We start from the raw sequence: 21713 nt of genomic DNA on the forward strand, positions 1-21713 counted from the left end.
TGAAAAAAAAAAAACCTCCCATCCATACTTTCATGGGCCAGTTCACACAGTAACCAAGACGATAATGCCACAAAAGATGGAAAGTTTGTACTATTTTTTTTATTTGCGCGATTTCACTTTGAGCTCATTGGAGATTTCATACAGGTGAGCACTTGAAGGCGCAGGAATGCATTTCCACCCTCTTTTCCCCTCCAACATTATTAGCGTGTCACTCACTCCCACGTAGGGATTGAAGGCCTATGGGCCCCCAGTGAGGAGGCCGCTTCATAATACCTGCTTCTTCTAAGCAGATCAGCGGGAGGGTTTGTCAGTACATGACAAGAATGGACACTAATCCCGCTGCAATACCCGCTGGCCCTGTGTGTCTCTGGAGTGGGATAATTGATTCCCACACCCATTTTAAAGTCGGCCCCCTATCCCACTCCCTCGCGCCAATGCAGGTTAAAAGCATGTGGCCCTCACGGGCCCCTGTGTTTTGAATTGAGAGCTGTCATAACTGTTGTAGATGGAAGCGGCGACGGCTTTGGTAATGGACGCTAATCTCTGCAGTGTGTCAGGAGAGTCTCCCTTCACACCAACGACACATTAGAATCGTCGACTTCCTTCTTTTACACACACTCCCAGGTGACAAATTGGGAAGTGAAATTCTGTTTCAAATGTTTAAAACATACACCTGTACCACTCCACCTTTTGATCACAGGTGACATTTTGGAGCTGAGTAGCCAGTCTGTACCTTCACTCAGTGCTCGTTCTTGATGAATAGATGGGACTCAAATGTCCCGTGTTCACCAAAAGCTGCTCTTCTTCTCTTCTCTGGGTTCCTTTCAGAAAAGTGAGCACAAAAATAAAACACACACACACACATACATATAACACTGTACGTTTTGATCACAAGTGGCGAGCGTATGTCAGCTAACCAGCTCCTGTAAGGAACGCGCGTGCGACATTAGCCGATGAACCATCGCAAGGAGTATCTGTATTTCAAATTATTCCATCATGTTACTTTAATTTGTCTCCGGTTAGTCCCCTGTTAATAGCAAACTGATTTTCCGACGCCAGCATCAGAGAGCCGTCCAAGAACCGCCAGAATGGATTTCTCTTCTTAGCAGGAGCAAAAGGTGGCGAAAAGTCCAGTCTCTCGCAGCATTTCGGATTTTATCCCTGCGCAATTACAACGAGGCACCTCCGGGCTTTGAGGTCTAAACATGGAATGTGCAGCTCGTCGGATGTTGGTGGACTTTGAGGTATTTCCTCGAGGAGGGCTAGCAAGCCAAAAAAAACATCCCCATTAACATTTCAACTTTTGCCCCGCGTAGAAATGAAAAGTGGTGCATGACTGCAACTTTGGTGTCACGTTTGGCGTTGAGCAAGCAATCTGTTACTCGGCAAATTGCGATGGCAGCGAGCTTGAAACGCAAACTCATTTGACCCTCGAGCTCATCGAGCTCAGTCATCACTCGGATTGGATATGATTTCAAATTCTTGCCATTGGGGAGTTTGGAGAGCACCAAGCTCAGCTATCTCGAGTCACATCCTCAGAGAGAGAAGAGAACAATGGGCACAACAACAGTAACGGTCCCATGACGATACTGCTCCACTCCCATTGGCCTCAACACCGCCAATAAGAGGTAAGAGGCATAAAGGGAAAAGAAGAAAAAGCTAAGCTCGGTGTAGGAAAGGAGATTCCCCGTGATTGTCAGCTCTGTGTCTTTTGATTATGTGAGTAACCCTCTCCTCAGTTATTCGTGATAGTAGATGCGCAATTAATAGAAGTAGAAATAATCCACAGTCAAAAAGGTCCGCAACATAGCCAGACAAAGTCTGTGCTGTATGTGTCATGTGATTGATGCGATGGCTCCTCTCAGCTGTTATTCTTGACAACTGCAACCGTGGACAATAGAGACAAACAGATCAACTAAAATGAGTGCATCGGTACAAATATAGTCCACGAATTGGCACAAGTCAGCACAATTATTAACCCTTTCATGCATAGGGGTCCCTCCAGTGGACAGCTATTTATTTAAAAGTTGCTTTCGCCTATATTAATTCATCTACATTTTTACAAATATTTTTAACCCCTTCATGCATTAATTATGATTTCATGTCATTATTTAAAATATAAATGTCTTTTTTACTTTCATTAATATAGGCCAAAGCAACTTTTAAATAGCTGTCCACTGTAGTGACCACTTTGCATGAAAGGGTTAAAGCGGAAGTCAAGTCAAAATGTTTCTGTACAACAACATGTTCTATGCGCAGGGCTCCAGACTAACTAGGAGCTCCGTGGCCCCGAGCCTGAAATTTTGGGGCCGCAAGTCGAAGGTTTAGGGGCACATATTGTAAACTTGCATAGTATTATTCATCTCTCTCATTTTAAATACATGGCATATTTGTCAAGTGCAAGATTAAAAAAAAAAAAGAGGAGGACATTAAGCATTGTGTAATGTAAACTACAGTTCTCAAACGACTGATCTTTCGTCTTCTGTACGGACGCACAGCAATGCCAAAATAAATCTCAAATGAACAAAAGAAGGTCATGTTTGAAAGGGGAAAACAAAGGACATTTTCGCTAAGCTTACAGTTGATTTTAGCTAGTTTTATAACCGCAAGATGTGGCTTCAGTTGTCTTTTTTTTTTTTCTAAAACATTTTCGTTGTTGTTTTAGTTTGTTCATAAAAATGTTTTTTTCGATTTTAGTTTGACTTTTCTCGTTAGTTTTCCTTCACTATCATAACCTTGCTCTACACTCTCATTTGCTGACTCCGACATCACTCAAGAGACCAGGCCCCGCCTCTTAAAGCAACACACATTTTAAGTCACGGATACTACAGTGTACAACGCGAAGATGGCAACCTCAAGTGGACAAAAATGATACCTGCACCTCACACGCATAAATAATTTGTACGGGCGCGCGATGCATAAATGAGGGCCGACTGTAAACGGGAGGAATTGCGTCCGTTTGAGTCGAGTGCCACCAGACCGACTGTTCCTCCCTCTGCTCGACCGTCTCGCGCATTAGCCTCGCTCTGACCTTGTCTTGATATCACATCCTTGGAGAAGGAATGTAAATCGTATCCGTCCAATCCCAACCCCGTTACCGCTAAAGCGGCTCCCTCTCGCCGCCCCTGCTCGGCCCGGCTGCGGGGGCCACATGATCTTTTCCATGTTCCAGACATAATTTGCGGCTTAGGTTTTTTTGGAGGCTGACGCTGCGTCTGCGCCGCTTCTGCTGTTTCAGGCGTCGGCCGCGCCGCGTGCAGCACTTCCCCGGGAGTACGGAAAAGTCCCACTTTTTTGCGCAGGGACCCCGAGAGGTCGCTGTTGTTTCTTTGGCAGACAAGTGCCCATGCCGCCAAGCAAATCAGCAACTAGCAATCAAGCCAAATCAAGGAAATGACTGCGCAATCAAACAAACAAACGGACACAAATTCTGCTTCACTTCACCCAAACAATCAAGGAGCGAGTTTAAAGGACATTAGCAACGTTTCAGTGCAACTCAATCCAGCTTCATTGAGGCCATTTAACCTAAAGGTCTGAGCACATTTTCTAGTGAAGTGTTATGACACGTGTGAGACATATTGCATGTGAGCGTGCAGCGGCTCGTCTGCGCTTTCAAGTAGACTCGTCGTGCTACTCGGTACGAGGAACATGACGTGCCTTCATAGTGCATGGCAGCTATGGTCAGTTTTCTTTAGAGGAGGTGTTATCAGAGAAAAGAAAAATGTATTTTATTATACCTTTACTAACTCTTATTTTCACTCTCGGGAGAAAAGTGAGCTGAAATGTTGACCGGGGCAAGTCATTCAGAACTGGACCAGCACCAAATGTGTAGATAGACATCCACTTTCTCCACATGCCTGAATGGAAGTCCTTAACGTTGTTGCCTTGGTCACTGAGATTATAGGACAAATTATCCCAATGGTAACAAAAGTGGAAACAGGACCCACAACTTTTTTCTAGATTTGCATGAACTGTTTGAATTCATAAAAGTAAGTCTTCTCATTTATTTTTTTTTTTTTAAACAGCACAGACCGTCATATGGCTCACCAGCATAAAATTCCTGGCGTGTTTCACTAGCGAGAGACCATTCGCGAAAACTGAACAAGAACAGTTTGTTGTTGTTGTTTTTTTTTTTTAGCAGGGGCTGCCATGCGCGGCTCTGCCAATTTAGGGTTCAGTGTCTCACACAATGACACTCTGACAGCGGACAGTCACTAAAATGAGAAAGGGGTGTATTTTACCTTTATTGTCCTGCACACAGTTGACATTAAGATTGCGCCTTATTTCTCCATTATGCGTCTTATCGCAATCCTTTTTACACCCTATGTTGCCAAGAGATACGGTGTCAACGCCCGTTGTCGTGCCCATCCTGCAGATAACGCCAAAACTGAGGCGCACCCTCTGGTTCTCATGTGCATGTAGACGCAGGAGGAAAAGTGATGAGATGTTTCCAGGTGTGTGCTCCCTTCCCTTGTTTTCCCAGGAAATAGAGCATGTAATGCCAATAGGGGCAAAAAAATGTGGATGCATTTTTGTCCCGTGTTATGTTGGACTTTGCTCAGTCACTGTACAGTATTTAAAAAAAAAAAAAAAAGAAGAAGAATCATTTTAACGACTAAAGCTCGCCATTGAGTAGTCAAATAAAATGAATTAAACAAAACTTTTATTTCAATCTTGAGGGAATATATTCATTACATTTAATTAATTCAAGGCATGCCCTCATTTTGAAAGCAAAAAACACGAATGAAAAGCCCCAAATCAAAAAGTTACACTCAAAAGAGGAATAGTGTTGATCTTGGGCAAAATAATGTCATTTCACTCAATTTATTTTTTCATTCATTGACATAAAATACGTTTTTTTTTTGTTGGCATTTTACCTCATTTAGAATCCTCATTCTGCAACATTTTTGTTTATTTTCTTACATCGTGTATTGAATGTTTTATTTAATCTTTGTTTTTTAACATTATTAGCATTTGTTGAAACAGTGTTCAACAAGTGCAGTACAGGATCATGAGCCTTCACTGCAATGGTGACATCTTGTGGTGCTGTTACATGTATACACAAAATCTGTAGCACTTAAATAGATGATAATGAAATCATCGGGCACAGTGAGGTCACTGTGGTGCACTGACTTGCCTGGATGGGGGATGACATGACCATGTTGTTGTTGGACAAACCTTGAACATTTACATCTGTTCCAATTCCCAACTTCTGTGCCAGAGATTATCATGTGTGCCTTTAGAGATGATCACGTTTCACATTTGGGTGAAAACTATTTTATATACAGTATTTATTTACTACAAATAATGTGTATTTGTTCATCTTTGTTCAGGCAGAACAATTAAATGCTCTTTTACTAGATGGCAGAAGGTAAAACATATAGCAATCCCCAGATTCCAGGCATACAACAATGCCACTAACAAGGCGATACCAACAGATCAGTAGCTTTGCACATTATCTTGCGTTAAAGTAATAAGTCATAGCTCAGTCGTGTTGAACGTACCATTCATTTTGTCATTCTTTTCTTGAAGTTTGACAAACTAAAATCACATGAACATAACTTGGAAATTAACTTTTAAAATGTTTAAGGCCCCCCCCCTAAAATCATTATGAATAACTTATTCGAATAATACAGTAATTACTCAATAAAGGTACATTCAATAAAATTAGGTACATTCATTTAGTCAAATAGATAAATGTTTCATAAAAGTTTACTATAACAATAAATATATTAATAATGCAGTATATACAGTCATGCTGAATGAGCTACACGTTTGTATTCTTTTTGTTTTGAATTACATTCAGTTTACAAAAACACAAAAAATTTAAACGTACATCTTAATGTTTTTATTTGTTATGTATACTGTACAGTGTATGTAGCATTATTTTATGCAGCATGACAAAGCGACAAAATACTTTTCAATACTGTATTGCAGGTATGGTTCCTGCCACAGGGGTCGCTGTTTTATACCGTGACCACACTACACTCGAAGAAGAAATTGTAGTCCAAAGATGGCGCTACCCGGTGTTTCACTCGTGCGTCTGAGAGCGTTGTGCAGCCTAGGAAAATGTCTTCGGACGGGAGTCACGACAGCGTCGCACTGGGGTGGGGAGATGAGCTGGTGTGGTATGAAAGTGGTCAGCCTTCGATCGTACAACACGTCGCGTTTCCAACCTAAACGAGGTGAGTGACCCGGTTGTTTGAGCTAGCTGAAGCGGCTACCGCTACGGGCGTCAAGGGCACTATCGTGCGTGAAAACATCACGTACACTAGCCAATTTCTCCTTGTTTTCATATCTAGCGTAAAGCACTAGCATAATTTGTACACGTTTTACTGTAATTATTTGATATTTTACTGCGTAGGAAACATTAGCTCCCACTTGCTGGAGGAGTTCCCAGACCCCAAATGTCTCTTGAATAACACCATCGCTCGCTCACTGGGAGTCAACGACCTCTCTGACCTCATCCAGTACACCTGCACGGAGGAGGCTGGCGTCAAGGTCAGTGGTGTCCACTTTTCTAGATTCTAGACTTGTGCTGTGCTCTTATTGCGTTTTCCGTATATTGTGTAGAAAGCCACTGTGACTGTGCTGTGGCCCTGCAAGATCGAGGAGGACGGCTACGCCTCCAAAAAAGTTGACGCAGAGAGATCTGCTGCAGCAGCCGCATGCCACAAGCTCAAAGTATGTTTTGAGATGTGTGTGTGTGTATATACACACACACACACGCACACAATGACCTTCCTGTGGATACGGATGTACAGCAATACCGATATCAATTTGAAATGAACCTTGAAAGCTCATGTATGTTACTAAGTGACAAAGATGAACACTAAGGACATTTTCACTTTTATTCTAGTGAGTAGGCTGTGTAACAAAAAACGATTGGAACCGGAAAATTGGTTGTGAGTGCATCCACTTTGAAATGTATCAAGATACTGTACGAATCAAATCGTCTTTTATTGGAGAGATATATCTTAGAAGGAATTGGCGCATTTTCAGTACTGACAAATTCATTCGAATGTGTGTAAAATAACAACAAAAAAGTAATTGCATCATACACTATCGAACTGAGCCATACTATATTGAATCGAATCTCACTGAGTCGAAAGAATCATTCCACTTTCAAATCAAACCGTCCTTGAATCGTTTTGCAGCTAACATATCGAAAACTGTATCGAATCGTCTTTTGTGGAAAGATGCACACCCTTAATAGTGAGTTTAAGATCGTTTTATAAACGTAAGATGCAGTTTCAGTTAGTTTGAATTTTTTGATAAGCATTTTCCTTTTTTTTTTTATTTCATTAACAATGTTTTTTCAAGTTTAGTTTTGGTTATTTTATTAGTTTTTGTTAACTATAATGACCTTGGTACGCGCATACGGTTGAAAAAAAAAAATGTGAACAACCCCACACACGAAGAGGGAAAAAAATGATCACAAATTGCTTCGTGTGTGTACCTTGCATAATTTTCTTCTGCTTGCTGCGCAGGAAATGGGTGTGATCGGTCCAGACAATCAGCTGCCCAGGAGGAGATCTGGCAGGGCAAGAGGAGGAGTGCGTTCGACTCTCTACGATGACGAAGACTCCCGGATTTACAACGTCCATGTAGCCCGGATTAAATCTGAGCCTCCGCTTGAGAAATCATCAGACATTTCCCAAGCCCTCTCTCTCTTCCCTTATCCCAAAGCTCTCCTGACCAGGGTGGTCCAGGTGGCCACGTCATCCGAAAGTTGCAAAGTAAGTGCGTATTATTTTTGTCGTTCGCAGCTCATGACGCGTCATAGCAACGTGTTATTACGTTACCAACAGGAACTGATACGGTTCACCACAAGAGGCGGCAAGCTCAAGACGTGCGAGCTGACCCTGCGCTGGCCGCAGGAAATGACCTTCTCCGCGACGGCGGGCAGCAAAGTCACAGCAGAAAAGCGAGCTGCAGCTCTTGCTTGCGTGAAACTCAAGGTGACGAGTCATGTGCCATTCCCTCATTATTGTCAGCGCCGCACTAACACGGGCGATCACGCGTCGCCCGGTGTAGGAACTACAGTTGCTGGATAAGAACAACAACCCACTGACCCATGCCAAGTACCACGGGGCCAAGGTGAGGGAGGCAGGAGAACGTGAGCGGCGTCCTCTCCGGGTGGAAGTTCCCACGTATCTTGAAGAGCGTATCAGGGAATATCTCACACGGGTCAGTCAAAGCTTGTTTCCACTTTGACTCAAGTCAATTGATAAGTGCTTTGTTTTGCCATTTTGTCTTGTTCACTTTCCATTTCTGTGATGTTTCCAATGAACTGTCTGCGCTGTCCAACGCCCCCTTTTCTGGTACTGTAACACTACTTTTTGGGGGGGGGGCAGCACAATAGATGTGTACTGAATACAAGTCATGTACTGAGCCAAGGCTAACACACAAACAAGCACGAATGAAACAACTAAAGCTAAAATAACATTTAAAAATACATTTTTATTGAGGAAATAAGATCAAATGAGAGTGCTTTTTAAAAAATGATAAACTGAAACAGACTAAAACTAATGGCACAACTTAAGGTAAAAATGTCCTCCGCTTTTATCCTTGTCATTGAATTTCATACCGGAGCTTACAGCATTGATTTTAAATGTTTATTTTGGAATTAGTATGCTCCACAGAAGAAGCATGGTCAAACGGTTGTTTAGGAATTGTAGTTTACTTTTACTTTATTTCGCAATACTTATTGGGGCTGAACGATTTCATTTTACTTCACTTTTTTTTTTTTTTTTTTTTTTTAAAAACCTTGCACTTGGCGAATACTCCATGTCTATATAAAAAAGGAATTAAAAAGCTTTTTTTTTAAAAAACAATTGCAAACTAAAACTAATGAAATGACAAATCCCAAACACTGTTATAACCCTGAGCTGCATAGCTGCGTAGGAACATAATGGTAGAATTTCTTGTACTGATGGACAGTATCCAGTGGAAGGCGAAGTGCAGAAACTCTTTGAGGAAGAGGATGACGCCGTCCACCAGGAGGAAGCGGAGGAGGAAGACTTGACGCTGGACGCCATCACAGGCAAAGCGTACAGGCCGTGGTCTCCTCAGGAAAAGCGGCGCCTCAACCAGCACCTGCAGGACCGCTGGGAAAGCGCCGGGCCGGGCCTGAGCACGGAGTTGCCGGTCGACGCCCACCGGCAGCGCGTGGTCTCGGCCGCGCGGGCCTCCCGGGCGCTCGTGATCGCCGGCGAGACCGGGTGCGGCAAAACCACTCGCATCCCTCGCTTCCTCCTGGAGGATCAGGTGACGGCGGGACAAGGCGCCGAGTGCAACATCCTGGTGACGCAACCCCGCCGGATCAGTGCCGTGTCGGTGGCCCATCGCGTGGCCCACGAAATGGGCCCCGCTCTCAAACACTCGGTCGGCTATCAGGTAGGTCACATTTCAACTCATTTCACTGTACTTACTCCTTAGGGAAGGATTGTCATTTTTGTCTCAGGCCAAATCATAGTTCAGGTTTCCTTCGGAGGGCCAAACAAAAAAAACGCTCGTTATATCTCAAGAGTTTTTAAAAGTGTAGTCAATTTGCATTTTTGGTATTTTAGCAAGAAACAGGAAGCACTTAATTTGCCCAGTCACAAAAAAAATGATGTTGGCTCGTCGTAATTTTTGACACCTGTCCTGTTAGGGCAAAGGTGCCTTCAGTGCTTTTCAAGTCATGCTACTTTTCCTACAAATGAAAAAAAAAAATTGTGATTTGGGCTTTAAAGTGCTTGAAATGATTACATTAACTTTGAGGGCAAATAGCTTGCTTTGTTAGATGTAGAAAAATGATGTGAAAATCGAAAATAAAATGTACGATAACTAAATTTTAAAGAAAAGCAATAAATAGAAATAAGTAAATAAAATATATGACAAACAAAGCAATAAAAACTAAGAAATACAAAAATATATATCAAACCTACAACAATAATTGTAGGCTTTAACTAAATTCACTTTTGCACCAAACGGGAAATTAAATAAATATTCAACAATTATTTTTTGGGGCGTTTTTACATTTTTGTTTCATGACTGAAAATATTTTTCTTCATATTTGAAGATTTTTCATGTCTGCGCTCTGCACAAGTATATTTTTTAAACAATAACATAACGTGTATCGATTGGCCATTCGACGACATTTCCTTTATTGCCAGTGAAAACATTTATGATAAATGCATTATTTCACATTTCAGTTACAATTGTTAATACTGTTTTTTGCAGAAGTCAGCGCAGATCTAACACTTTGAGAATTTAAATGTATTTGGGGTAAAAGAAAAATAAAATGAGCACACACTACATCTTTTAAAATGATTCACTCCCTCTGTGCAGGTGAGACTTGAGAGCAGACCACCTGAGCAGAGCGGCGGGGCCTTGCTCTTCCTGACTGTGGGGGTCCTTCTGAGGAAACTGCAGTCCAACCCCACCCTGACGGGCATCAGCCACGTGGTGGTGGATGAAGTTCACGAGCGTGACGTCAACACGGACCTCCTGCTGGCGCTGCTGCGCTCGTGCATGGGCAAGAACCCTGACCTGCGGGTGGTGCTGATGAGCGCCACCGGAGACAACCAGCGGCTGGCCCGCTATTTCGGAGGCTGCCCTGTCGTCAAGGTGCCCGGATTCATGCACCCCGTGCGGGACAACTATCTGGAGGACGTGCTGAGAGAAATGGGACGGGCCCTACCACGTGAAAGGAACATAGAGGCAACCAAGAAGGTGAGACTCAATGGTTCATACTTTTTTTTTTTTTTTTTTCTTTAAACATAAGTGATCTAAATACACCCGTATTTATTCGAGAAAATATAAGGAAAAACTCTTGTGAAGGTGGCATTTGTACATACCCGCATCATTGAACTGCCTAATGAAGTGGCTTTTTGTTTTTTCCACCGACAGAGGCAAAGCGATGATGTCAGTCCAGATCTTGACCTTGTCGCTGATGTCATCGAGCACATTGACAGACGCGGCGAACCAGGTAGTGAACCCCCTCTCCACTCCTCTGTCCATTGCGGCAATTATTTTTAGTCACATTTCAAATATCCTTCCTTCCGCAGGTGCCTTGCTGTGTTTCCTGCCCGGTTGGCAGGACATCAAGACGGTTCAAGACACGCTCCAGATGAAGCCGCACTTTTCCTCTGGCTTGCACATGATCCTACCATGTAAGAGCGCAAGCATCCTCCTTTTAAAATACAAAAGAAAAACAAAAATAACTAGCATCTACTTTCTTCTTGTTTCAGTGCACTCTAGTTTGTCAGTGGCGGACCAGCAGGCAGTGTTCCAGCGCCCCCCAGAGGGCCGGAGGAAGATTGTCCTAGCCACCAACATAGCAGAGACCTCAATCACCATTGACGACGTTGTTCACGTGGTGGATGCGGGAACGCACAAGGAGCATAGTTATGATCCACGCACTAAAGTAAGGATCCATGCGCACTATTTTCATGTGATCTCGTGCATGTGGGGGAAAAAAATGCAAATACACCTGTGAAACAACAAAGCATTTGTTTTCTCTGTGTTTTATTTTTAGCCAAGTTGTATTCTTAAAAGGAAAAATAACTACAGCTTTTTATATATTCATTTAAAAAGAAACATTTTAAGTTTTACAGCAACATTCTATCTTTTTTTTTTTTTTCCATGGGTAATATTGCAAGAATGGTCATTTTATTTTAAACCCAGAAATAAAACATCATATTACAACATTAGTCCTACTTTTATGAAACAAAAATGTCTTAAGTAAATTTAAGTTATTTTATTACTTTAAGTAATTTGAAGAATTTTCATTGTGAATATGTTGTACAAACGTGATGAACTACATATATACATGTGTAATTTACATTTTATACATGGAAAAAAATAAAACATCTTTCATATTGGGGAAAAAGTTTGATTTCAGTCGTAATATTACAAGAATCGATAATTACAAACATTTTTAGCAAAAGACAATGTTGCAAGACTAAAATCTTGAATATTATTGATGATAGCCTTTTTTGAAATTGTATTTTTACAATAAAATGTTATGGGTCATCCCTGCTGTTGTCAGGTGTCTTGCCTGGACACGGTGTGGATATCGCGATCCAACGTGACTCAGAGAAAAGGGCGAGCGGGACGCTGTCAGCCGGGTCAGTCGTACCATCTGTTCCCTCGCAATCAACTGGAAGCCATGACTCCTTTCCCCGTCCCGGAGATCCTGCGCACCCCGTTGGAGAGCTTGGTGGTCCAGGCCAAGATCCACAGTCCAAAATTAAAGGTAGCTCCTTGAGTCCGTCCGTCTCATTTGGATGCTGGATGCTTTCATCATTTTGAGTCATGTGTTTGTTTTTCTGACGCGTGTCCCTGGAGGCTGTCGACTTTTTGTCACAAGTGTTGGACAGCCCCGAACAGGAAGCCGTGTCAGACGCCGTCCGAAATCTGCAAGACATCGGTGAGTCGTATCGGATGCGGATGTGAAATGATCGTACGAAAAGCATTTTGTTCCCGGTGTTGCTATTAACCAAAACTATTTTACTCTTGTAGCCAATCGGAACAAAAAAAAACATCATAGGATCACACTGGGGTGAAAAAAAACAAAACACAAGATTAAAAAAAAAATATATATATGTATATTGCTAGGAAACAACTGTATTGTTGTGGAACAAAGTCATGCGTTTGAGCACCAAAATACTGTATGTTTTTTAAAAAAAACAACTTGAGTTGAAGTTGTATTATTAGTTTAAAAAAGAAAGCTTTTAATATTGCAACTCGCAAGAAATTCGTATTTTTAGAGAGACGTTTCAAAGATTGGGATAGTAAACATTGTATTGTATTACAACAATGCTGTATGTTTACAATAAAAAGGAACAAAATGTAATTTTTTTTAAAGGCATTTTGATGAGAATCTTTTTTTGTATGGTGAGCATAAACTTGTAATCGTACAACAATACACTTATAATTCTTTTATAAGAAAATATGCTTTTTAAAATGATCTAATATTTCTGCATCAAAGTTATATATGTTGTTATCCTTTCGGCTTTTCCCCTCGGGGGTCGCCACAGCCACTCAAGTGCGCGCACGATTCGCATCATTGATTTGGCAAAGCATTTTTACGCCGGATGCCCTTCCTGACGCAAGGGCACACACACAGACACATAAATTGTCATTTCGCAATTATTTCAACATTCATTGAAAAAACTGTTAACAAATCTTGAATATTACCGGAAGAAATAATGGTGTGTATTTTTTAAATTTATTTGTAAAATGAATGTAGTCGTCATTGTGACTGTAACATACAAAAGTCTCTTTATTGGGGGGGCGGGGGGGAGAAAATGTGTGAAAACCACAACTGTTTGTCACTTCCTGCGTGTAGGCGTCCTGGACCAGCAGGAATCGCTGACGCCTTTGGGAGAGCGCGTGGCCTCCATGTCATGTGACCCGCGCCTGGGCAAAGTCCTGGTGCTGGGCACCCTGTTCCGCTGCGCGCTGCCCATGTTGTCCATCGCCGCCTGCCTCACACGAGACCCTTTCCACAACAGCCTGCAGAACCGAGCGGCGATCGCCAAGGTGAGGTTGACGACGGCGCTCGGTTGCCGCCGGGCTCTCTCTGATCTGTCGCCGCTGTGGCGGTCAGGCCAAAGGCGGCCTGAGCGGCTCCAGCTCCAGCGACTACCTGGCGTTCAGTCGCGCCGTGCTGGGCTGGAGGAGGCTTCAGCAGGAAGGAGACCGCCACGAACGAGACCACTACTTGGAGGAACTCAGCTTGTCCAAGGCCAGCTTGCGCTTCATCAATGGTACAAAAAATCTGAAGGAATTCCGTAACAATAGTGTACTTTGATCACTTTAAAAAAAATTTTTTTTTTAAATCGTTTTCAAGAATTTTGAATATGTGAATAAAGTTGAACTATAAAAAGCAAAAGGAACAATATTGTGAGACTAGGGTCATATTTTAATGTGGGAAACAACGGTTGCAAGATTCAACTTGTAATATTGAAGTAAAATCATGAATATTATGGATAACATATATAAAATAATGAAAATATAATAATAAAAAGCTGCATTTGTTAAGAGGGATAAAAAATCTTAACCTACAGTAGCCTAGTATTTTGTAAGGATAGAGTCTACAATATTTGGTTTATATTCTTAATGCAACCAAATCAGAACATTCATAAATGTATCGATATTCAAGAATCTTTCAGCGAGATAGTCATACTATGCATATTAAAAGTTAATAATAATAGAGCTGGCCCAAGAGCATCCTTGACTTAGTCCCTGGACCGGTTCTGTGTTTGTCCACTGCGCAGGGCTCATCTCTCAGTTCAGCGAGAATCTGCGTGAGGCTCAACTGGTGTCCCGTGCCAGCGAGTGCCACCGTCGCTCATCGCTGGTCAACCAGCACAGCGAGCAGGAGCAGTTGCTCAAGGCCGTGCTGCTGGCCGGACTCTATCCCAACCTCATCCAGGTACGTGCAAATTCAGCAGCACAAATGCTACGTCGTCATCCTATTAGGGAGAAGGATTTCCAAAATGTGGCACAAGAATAAGCCTATGTCCAAACAGACTCTATCCCGTCACGCTCATTACATTTCTGCCTCACTCCGTTTTTGGGGTTAACTGATTTGTGGTGAGCTTGAATTTTTATGGTCTATTATGAAGGTGTACATCCTTTTTAAAAAGAGTTGAAAATGTTTGCGGATCAAAACTTCATAATGCTGATAAGGCTGTTACTGTTTTACTCAAAATAAAATGCAACATCGGTTTAAACAAATTTTATTATTTTCAATCTGCCCAAAATAATTTGGATGATTAAGAACTCAAATACCTAAAACTTGCTAACTGGTCATTGTTTTAGTGGAATTTTTTTTTTTTTTTTTTTTTTACTTTTGTACTTTTTTTCCTATATCTTATTTTAGTTAAAAATGATACCATCATCATGCGCGGTATGGATTTGGAGCAAATTCAGTTCCGCAAGCAGGTTTGTGTAATTTGCCTCAAAATGTTTTGTTTGCCATTTAGGTGAAGAGAGGCATCGTGACCAAAGGGGGGCGCTTTCGTCCCAACAGCCTGTCTTTCCGCACGCTGGGTGGTGGCGTCCTCCTCCATCGCTCCACCGTCAACAGGTGCGACACGCTTATGAAAGGACGTTTAGCATGTTTTCCTGACATGCTGTTTTTTGTGCTTTGCAGAGGAAACGATGAACTTCCTTGCCGATGGCTCACCTTCTTCGGCGCTGTCAAGTCCAACGGCAACGTCTTCATCCGCGACTCGTCGGCCGTCCATCCGCTCGCCCTGCTCTTGCTCACAGACTGCGACATCACGGAAACGGGTGAGCTGCACTGCCATTTTTTTTCTTCTTTTTTTCTCATGTTGAGGTTTTGGAAGTGGCACTTTTTTTGGGTTCATTTTTTTGTTAAATATGTACATGTTTTGCTTTCATGGTAATAGTTGTATAACATTTTGAAAATGATTAATTTTAGATCAATTGTTTAAAATCGATTAAAAATAGTTTGGGTTTTTTACCAAATGATTTGAGACATTTTTGGGCAATATTTTTTCACGAATTTTACATTTCTTTTGTTCAGTGATTTTATTTAATTTTTTTCCCCTGATTTTTTTTTTTTGTTTTTGTTTTTTTGGGGGGTGGAATTGTTCATTTTAATTTTAGTAATTGTTTTTCTTCCAATATTGTTTTTGTTATTAGTCAATTATTTTATGATAGATTAATGTTTTTCTTTAATGAAAATTTCTATTATTTATTTATTTATTTGAAAATGATTCCTTTGCCCATAGCCCAAATCTCCTGTCTGTGTTTTCAGTGAGCGGAGATGACGTGGAGGTGGCGCTCTCGGGCTGCTCGCTGGCGCGCTGCCAACTGTCGGCCGACACGTGGGAACTGCTGTGGGATTTGCGCACGTCCATCCAAGCCATGCTGCGCCGCAGCCTCAGGCAGCCAGCCGCCGGTGCCGCCGGTGCCGCCGCGCACTCGGGCCAAGACGGCGAGCTCATCTCGCTGCTGGTGGAGCTGCTTAACGGCACAGACGGCAACCCGCGGTCTCGAAATGATAGCGAGGTGGACTGATCGTCATGATTACGCAGCGCTGTGAATGAACTAAACTGCAGTTATTTATTAGCTTGTTTTGTTGAAGTACCTTTTTTGGATGGCCACCTCATTTAATGAACTATTAAGAAATCCATTTGTTTGGGTTATGCAGCCTAATATTAAGTGACTTATGAAAAGTCACTTTTTTTTTTGGTTTATATAAACTATATGGTCTTATATACAACTGAATGCCCCAAAAAAAGAGATGATTTGAAGTTCGGCTAAAATAATTTAAAAGATTTTAAAGAAGAAATTCTTCAATAGTTAGAAGGAATAAGTATTGTCCATCATATCGCAAGACTTTTTCTTTTTCTTTGACAGATGCCACAGAGGGTAGCAGTGACGGCAACTGTGTTGCTAGTTATACCCTTACGCTCATTTAGTGTGCTTTACTACCAATTTTATTTTTTTACATTGACATTTTCTAAATGAATTCCTCTAACAGTGATTTTACTTTATTGTTGTTCCATTTGATTAATATACCTTGGTTAACTTATTTTTACACTTACCACTGATGGTGTAAATCATTCAGTGAGTGTTTTTACTTTATTTTACTATTATGCAGTAGTCACCTTATTTTTTACACATAAGACCAACTGAATACGTCTGACAGCATCAATCAAAAATTAGGTTTATCCTCATTGGTATGAAAATACTGAAGGATTGGTGGAAAACATTTATGAGAAGTCCTTCATGAACTGTGAGTGAAAGGCACTGAGGCGTCTCAGAAGTTCCTCCATGGTGTCAGCAGGGGTCGTAATGCAAAACCTGCACAACACAAAGGGGCATCTATTACAATACATTCATACGCTACGATAAGAATTGAAGGTATTCGTTGGCGTTCCAAGTATGAGCCTGAGGATTTTCCAAAATTAGCCAACTTCCTTTTCGTCTTCAGCCACGTTTTACCAGACTCTGTCCTGAGCCGTTATGATTTTGAGTTCATCTGTAACAGTGTTGAAATCTTTGCCCCCCCAAAAGGTGCAAATGAGTGACTTTTGCAAAGTTCTTGGGGACCCCTAAAATACATAAAACTTTGTTGACCCTTTTTTTTCTGGATTGTTGAGGACCCCAAAAACATGATACTGAAGAATGTAATAAGTGATTCCAAAATTCCTTCCTACACCACGCGGTGCTCGGGGCAAAAATCCTAACCTGATGTGATAGGTTCCTTCCTTTTGACCGTACTCGCAGCCTGGACTGACAAACAAGCCGGTGTCCTCCAGCAGTCTGGCGCAGTAGAACATGTCAGGTTGCATGCCCGCTTCCTGAAACAGGAGTGGTAAAGGGCACATTTTAACTTCTTGTATAGAAATACCTGGCTTCTGGAGTACCATCCATCCATTCTCCCAGCTGTAATTGGACAGTAGGCAGGGTAAACCCCAAACTGGTTGCCAGCCAATCGCAGGGCACACAGAGACAAACAACAACCATTCACAATCACACTTGGGGGCAATTTAGAGTGTTAAGTTCACCAAAAAAATAACGTAATATCCGGAGAAAACCCATGCAAAGGTGTCCATTGTGTGGAGGGAAAAAAAAAAAATCCTTTAAAAGTAGGCGCGTGCACCTTGTGGTGCTCAAGCACATGCCCTTGCTAATGGAGCTCAATTTTATCCATCAATATTTAAAAAATAAAATAATCCTCTCCATCATCAATCACTCCTAAAAAGGTTTTGAAATCTGACAGGCTTTTTTTTTTTTTTTTTTTTTTTTTTTTTTTTGAGCCCTTGTTCCAACTGTGCCCCTCACTCATCCCTGATACAATTTTTTTCTCTAACAACATCATCCCGGCCAAATAGGTGCTCCAGTTGACTAGCTCATAAATTCACCTCCTTTGTCAACAGTTGAATTGAATAGAATACATTGGCTGCTTAAATTATTTCATGTCTTCAGAGCAGAGTTTTGAGAAGGTTTTACCTTAGCTTATGCCAATGACCTGTTACATATACACCGCAGCTTTGTCCATTTGAGAAGAACTTTGGTGACGGATGAGAACCTGCCCGCATAAAAGTGAGTTGCACGAGGGGCCGCGACCTTGGCTTTGCGAATGGCTTTGGCCGTCAGATGCAGTCTGGGGAAGGCAAAGGCCCCCGCCTGCATCGGTTGGCAGCTGATTGCGGGCAGCCGCTGGAGAACCCGCAGCACTCTCTTCACGTTGTCAACCAGCGTGCTCCTGATGTGCTCCGTCTCCTGTGGGAACGGGAATGATCCATCCAGCGCACTGCAGCGGCTGACGCCATTTCGTGTGAACTTTTGGACTCACGTGCGTGTAAAGCGAGTACGATGGATCTCCCGGCTGCGGGGGCTTGGCCATCAGCTCCAACGCAATTTGCCCGGCGACGGGCGGAGAGGTGGCCAAATGGAACAGATTGTGGACGTACGGCATGACGGCGGGGTCCATGTTGACCAGCTCCACGTATCCTGCTCGAAGACCGCACCTGGGAGGAAAACCACAGTGCCGTCACTAACTATGTGGGCCATTCGGGGAGCCTTTGTGCTTGTCGCGTGATCCTCGGCTTACTCGCCCAGCAGGCCTTTGGATGCCGAGTGGAAGGAGGCCAGCTCCAGCGTGTGGGCCAGAGGAGGCCCCAGCTCATGCAGGAGCTTCTTGTAAGACACAAACTCACTGTTGCCATCGTAAACGCTGCCCTGGTAACCCTGTGGGTAGAACGTCGCTCAACTCATTTTCATGTCGCCAATGATCTGTGAACATTTTTCGGCCGTGAAAATAGAATCCATAGATGGGGGGGGGAATGGGCCCATGCTTAGTCGGACTCAGGGGCGGAGCCATCGGTGGCCCTGGGTATGCGCATATAATACTTTGTGTTTTCATTTATTATTTAGTTGTTACAGCTGTAGCCCGGCGACAGCTGGGATAGGCTCCGGCACGCCCGGGACCCTTGTGAGGGTAAGCGGATTGGATAATGGATGGATGGATTGTACAGGTAGGGCGGAGCGCTCAGTCACATAGGCGGAACGCCCAGCTCCGTTAAAGACAAAATATCTCACCTCATCGGCAAGAAGGAAGAGTTTGTTCTCCGCCACGAACCTGATGACCTCCTCCATGGACTTGCGGCTCTGGATGTGCCCTGAGGAGCACCATGCAACGGCGAGAAGGTCAACACCGACGACACGGATGCCCGTTGCGCTTCCGACGTTGGCACCTGTGGGGTTTCCCGGGTTGATGACGTAGAGAGCGACCGGCCTGCACACGGGCCGGGCGGACGCCAACGCTCGCCGCAGGTCGTCAGCCCGCAGTTCCCAGCCGCGGTCCTCGTCCAGGAAGTAGGGGACGGCCGCGCCCCCCAAGGCCGCCAAGGACAAGTGGATGGCGCTGGAGCCCGGCACCGGCACCAGCACGCCGCTCCTGGGGGACGCCTCGCTGCTCAGCAGCAGCGTCAAGATGCCCTGGTATGGTTGTTTGGGCGACGTCATGCAGCTCATTTGAAGCTCAGTCAAAACACAAGTCATTTAAGTGGGAAACGAACGAATGAAATGATCCGATAATCACAGATTTCAGGACCATTTCATTTAGTAAAGGTCAGTCAAATTATTTTTAATTGGTGTTTTTTTTTAAATAATATATTTCATCAATTAATTCATGGGTTTCTAAAACAATATTTATTGAATTTGTTAACACATTAAGTGTATATATTTAATTATTGACAGGGATTTTGATGCCAGAATAATTTAAGCAAGGACTTTTACAATTTCTGTGCGTGTGTATGTGTTTTGTATTTTATTTATTCTACATGTATTTAGATCATTAAAATGTGAATATGGTAAAACAATGCATTTATGCCAATTTTAGTCACGCAATATGGACGGCTTTTTGGGCCAAAAATACAAATTCAGCCAACTATGACGCGGAATAATAGTAAATGATGAAATGTTAATAGACTTAATCAAATTGTCAAATCTGACAAACCGTTATACTGCACCCATTTCATCATTTATTTCAAACCCAGTTGACATATTCGTGAGCATTTTAATTATTGAATGACATGTTAATGACTGAAAGCATCTCTTGTCTACATGTAATCGGTTCAAAAATATAGTTTTAATTACAAATGTGAATGGCTTTTTGATTAATTTAATGAAGTATTGAATTAGATTTAAAGCAACCATGTGGTATACCGTGAGCGACATCTGGGAGCCGGGATGGATCCAAATGTTCTCGCGATGGGCCGGAACGCCGTCGCGTTGGCTGATGAATTGAGCGATGCTCTCCACTATTTCGTCTATACCCGCTGTGTGTGTATAAGAGCCTGAAGAAAAACAAAGACCTCCGCTCGAGTCAAATTCACCAGGACAGAGTCAAAAAGCAATCAGGCAAACCAAAGTAACTTTTACAACGAAAGGCATTGATCGTTTGGATTAGATCAGGGATGAGCAAATTAAATGCTGAAGGGGGCCACCATTTGCATCAGCGCTCCTGGAGGGCCGCATAAAGGACCATGCCCTTGTATGACACAAAGGCCATTTTAAATATGGATAAAATACGTGAATAGGTGCAAAATATAGTTCCTTTTTGATCATACATTTTTCGATGCGAGTATCGACGTTCCACTAATCCAAAAGCGGCAGGTTTGACGCAAACAACAACATAACCACAGACTAATTTTTTCCAGTGCAAAGGGCTCTCTTGCATGAAATTTACCATTCAGAGAAGTGGCACAAAATTTGCTGAACAAGAAACTAACATGAAGTGCGAGAACTCATTTTGTAATTTTCTTTCTCATAAAAATCAACTCACTCAAAACATTATTGAGGTACTAAGTTTGTCCTACATATGATTACAAAATATTAGGCTTACTCATGTAGTGTAAGGGTAGTTTAAAACCTAGTGTCCGTGCAATTAAGACATGTCTGCCATCTAGTGGTGAATTTGAAACTTAAAACCAGTCAACTCCTGAATATACAATACAGTACTGTATATGGATGGATGGATAGATAGATAGATAGATAGATAGATAGATAGATAGATAGATAGATAGATAGATAGATAGATAGATAGATAGATAGATAGATAGATAGATAGATAGATAGATAGATAGATAGATAGATAGATAGATAGATAGATAGATCGATCCGTCCCGACTTACCAACACTACCGCCATCACACCAGCCGAGCAGCGTCTGTGCCCGCCGTTTGACGTCCACGGGCAGGTTGTCGCCGTCCAGAAGTCGTGGGTAAAAACAAGCAGCGAGCACCTGCCCCGCCATGCAAAGGCATCTTCAAATGAATGTACTTAAAACATGCATTCTCATCATCCACCTTTGTTACCTGTCTGACAAAGGTGAGAGGTTTCATGCCGGTCCTGTGGGGGTCACCCCAAGTGACGTCCAACACATCATTGTAGGGTTTCTTGGCTCCCTGAATGCGACATTTGGTTCGAAAAACTACAAACAAGAGCACGTTTTGACGATTTTGATCACCTTTTTTTTTTTTTTACCTGCTCCAGCGTCTCCTTGATGCCAGCCGCTCGTTCCACCAGGGCCGCCATCTGGTTGGTCCTCACGGTCCTCAAGTGGGAGCTCATCTCCTGCATGCCCTTTCAAGTGTGTGCGTGTAAGAGGTGGAAACACACGGATGAGGAGGGAATGTGTATTTCATTAACAGGGATGATTTGGGGTCTGTATTG

At 42.7% G+C, this 21713-nt stretch overlaps 2 protein-coding genes across 4 annotated transcripts in view; one reads left to right on the forward strand and one right to left on the reverse strand.

Annotated features, from left to right (window-relative positions):
• Positions 1 to 16513, forward strand: part of dhx30 (DEAH (Asp-Glu-Ala-His) box helicase 30) — a 92759-nt gene extending 76246 nt beyond the window's left edge. For both annotated transcript variants that reach the window (XM_086042918.1, XM_086042917.1), the window contains 19 exons: positions 5938 to 6185; positions 6365 to 6501; positions 6574 to 6684; positions 7491 to 7739; positions 7812 to 7961; positions 8038 to 8190; positions 8944 to 9399; positions 10336 to 10719; positions 10897 to 10975; positions 11055 to 11159; positions 11238 to 11413; positions 12038 to 12244; positions 12337 to 12418; positions 13340 to 13533; positions 13601 to 13760; positions 14271 to 14428; positions 14982 to 15085; positions 15152 to 15291; positions 15782 to 16513. In XM_086042918.1, the coding sequence (XP_085899044.1) occupies positions 6014 to 6185; positions 6365 to 6501; positions 6574 to 6684; positions 7491 to 7739; positions 7812 to 7961; positions 8038 to 8190; positions 8944 to 9399; positions 10336 to 10719; positions 10897 to 10975; positions 11055 to 11159; positions 11238 to 11413; positions 12038 to 12244; positions 12337 to 12418; positions 13340 to 13533; positions 13601 to 13760; positions 14271 to 14428; positions 14982 to 15085; positions 15152 to 15291; positions 15782 to 16044 (3480 nt within the window). In that variant the 5' untranslated portion in view covers positions 5938 to 6013 and the 3' untranslated portion in view covers positions 16045 to 16513. The remainder of the gene's footprint in view (positions 1 to 5937; positions 6186 to 6364; positions 6502 to 6573; positions 6685 to 7490; positions 7740 to 7811; positions 7962 to 8037; positions 8191 to 8943; positions 9400 to 10335; positions 10720 to 10896; positions 10976 to 11054; positions 11160 to 11237; positions 11414 to 12037; positions 12245 to 12336; positions 12419 to 13339; positions 13534 to 13600; positions 13761 to 14270; positions 14429 to 14981; positions 15086 to 15151; positions 15292 to 15781) is intronic.
• A 166-nt stretch (positions 16514 to 16679) lies between these two features.
• On the reverse strand, positions 16680 to 21620 carry LOC147141464 (alanine aminotransferase 1). Of its 2 annotated transcripts, XM_086042921.1 has the most exons (11): positions 21525 to 21620; positions 21356 to 21445; positions 21174 to 21282; positions 20206 to 20336; positions 19233 to 19476; positions 19078 to 19157; positions 18590 to 18726; positions 18332 to 18506; positions 18103 to 18258; positions 17221 to 17333; positions 16680 to 16833 (listed from the first exon to the last, which is right to left on the reverse strand). In XM_086042921.1, exons 1-11 carry the CDS (start codon positions 21618 to 21620, stop codon positions 16743 to 16745), a joined length of 1422 nt encoding a protein of 473 aa, XP_085899047.1. In that variant the 3' UTR covers positions 16680 to 16742. The 2 variants fall into 2 exon arrangements, with proteins under 2 accessions (XP_085899047.1, XP_085899046.1); XM_086042920.1 differs by having other exon boundaries at positions 19078 to 19476; positions 21525 to 21616.
• Between the last annotated feature and the right edge of the window lie 93 nt (positions 21621 to 21713).

This window comes from Filicampus tigris, chromosome 10 (assembly GCF_054856515.1).
Source record: "Filicampus tigris isolate MCC_2025a chromosome 10, RoL_Ftig_1.0, whole genome shotgun sequence".
Classification (NCBI taxonomy): Eukaryota; Metazoa; Chordata; class Actinopteri; order Syngnathiformes; family Syngnathidae; genus Filicampus; species Filicampus tigris.

Coding starts and splice junctions, on each gene's coding strand:
- LOC147141464 (XM_086042920.1), bottom strand. CDS start 21,611: ATGAGCTCCCACTTGAGGACCGTGAGGACCAACCAGATGGCGGCCCTG. Junction 19,477..20,205: donor GCTCCCAGATGTCGCTCACG/GTATACCACATG, acceptor CAACCATACCAG/GGCATCTTGACGCTGCTGCT. Junction 18,259..18,331: donor CGTACTCGCTTTACACGCAC/GTGAGTCCAAAA, acceptor CCGTTCCCACAG/GAGACGGAGCACATCAGGAG.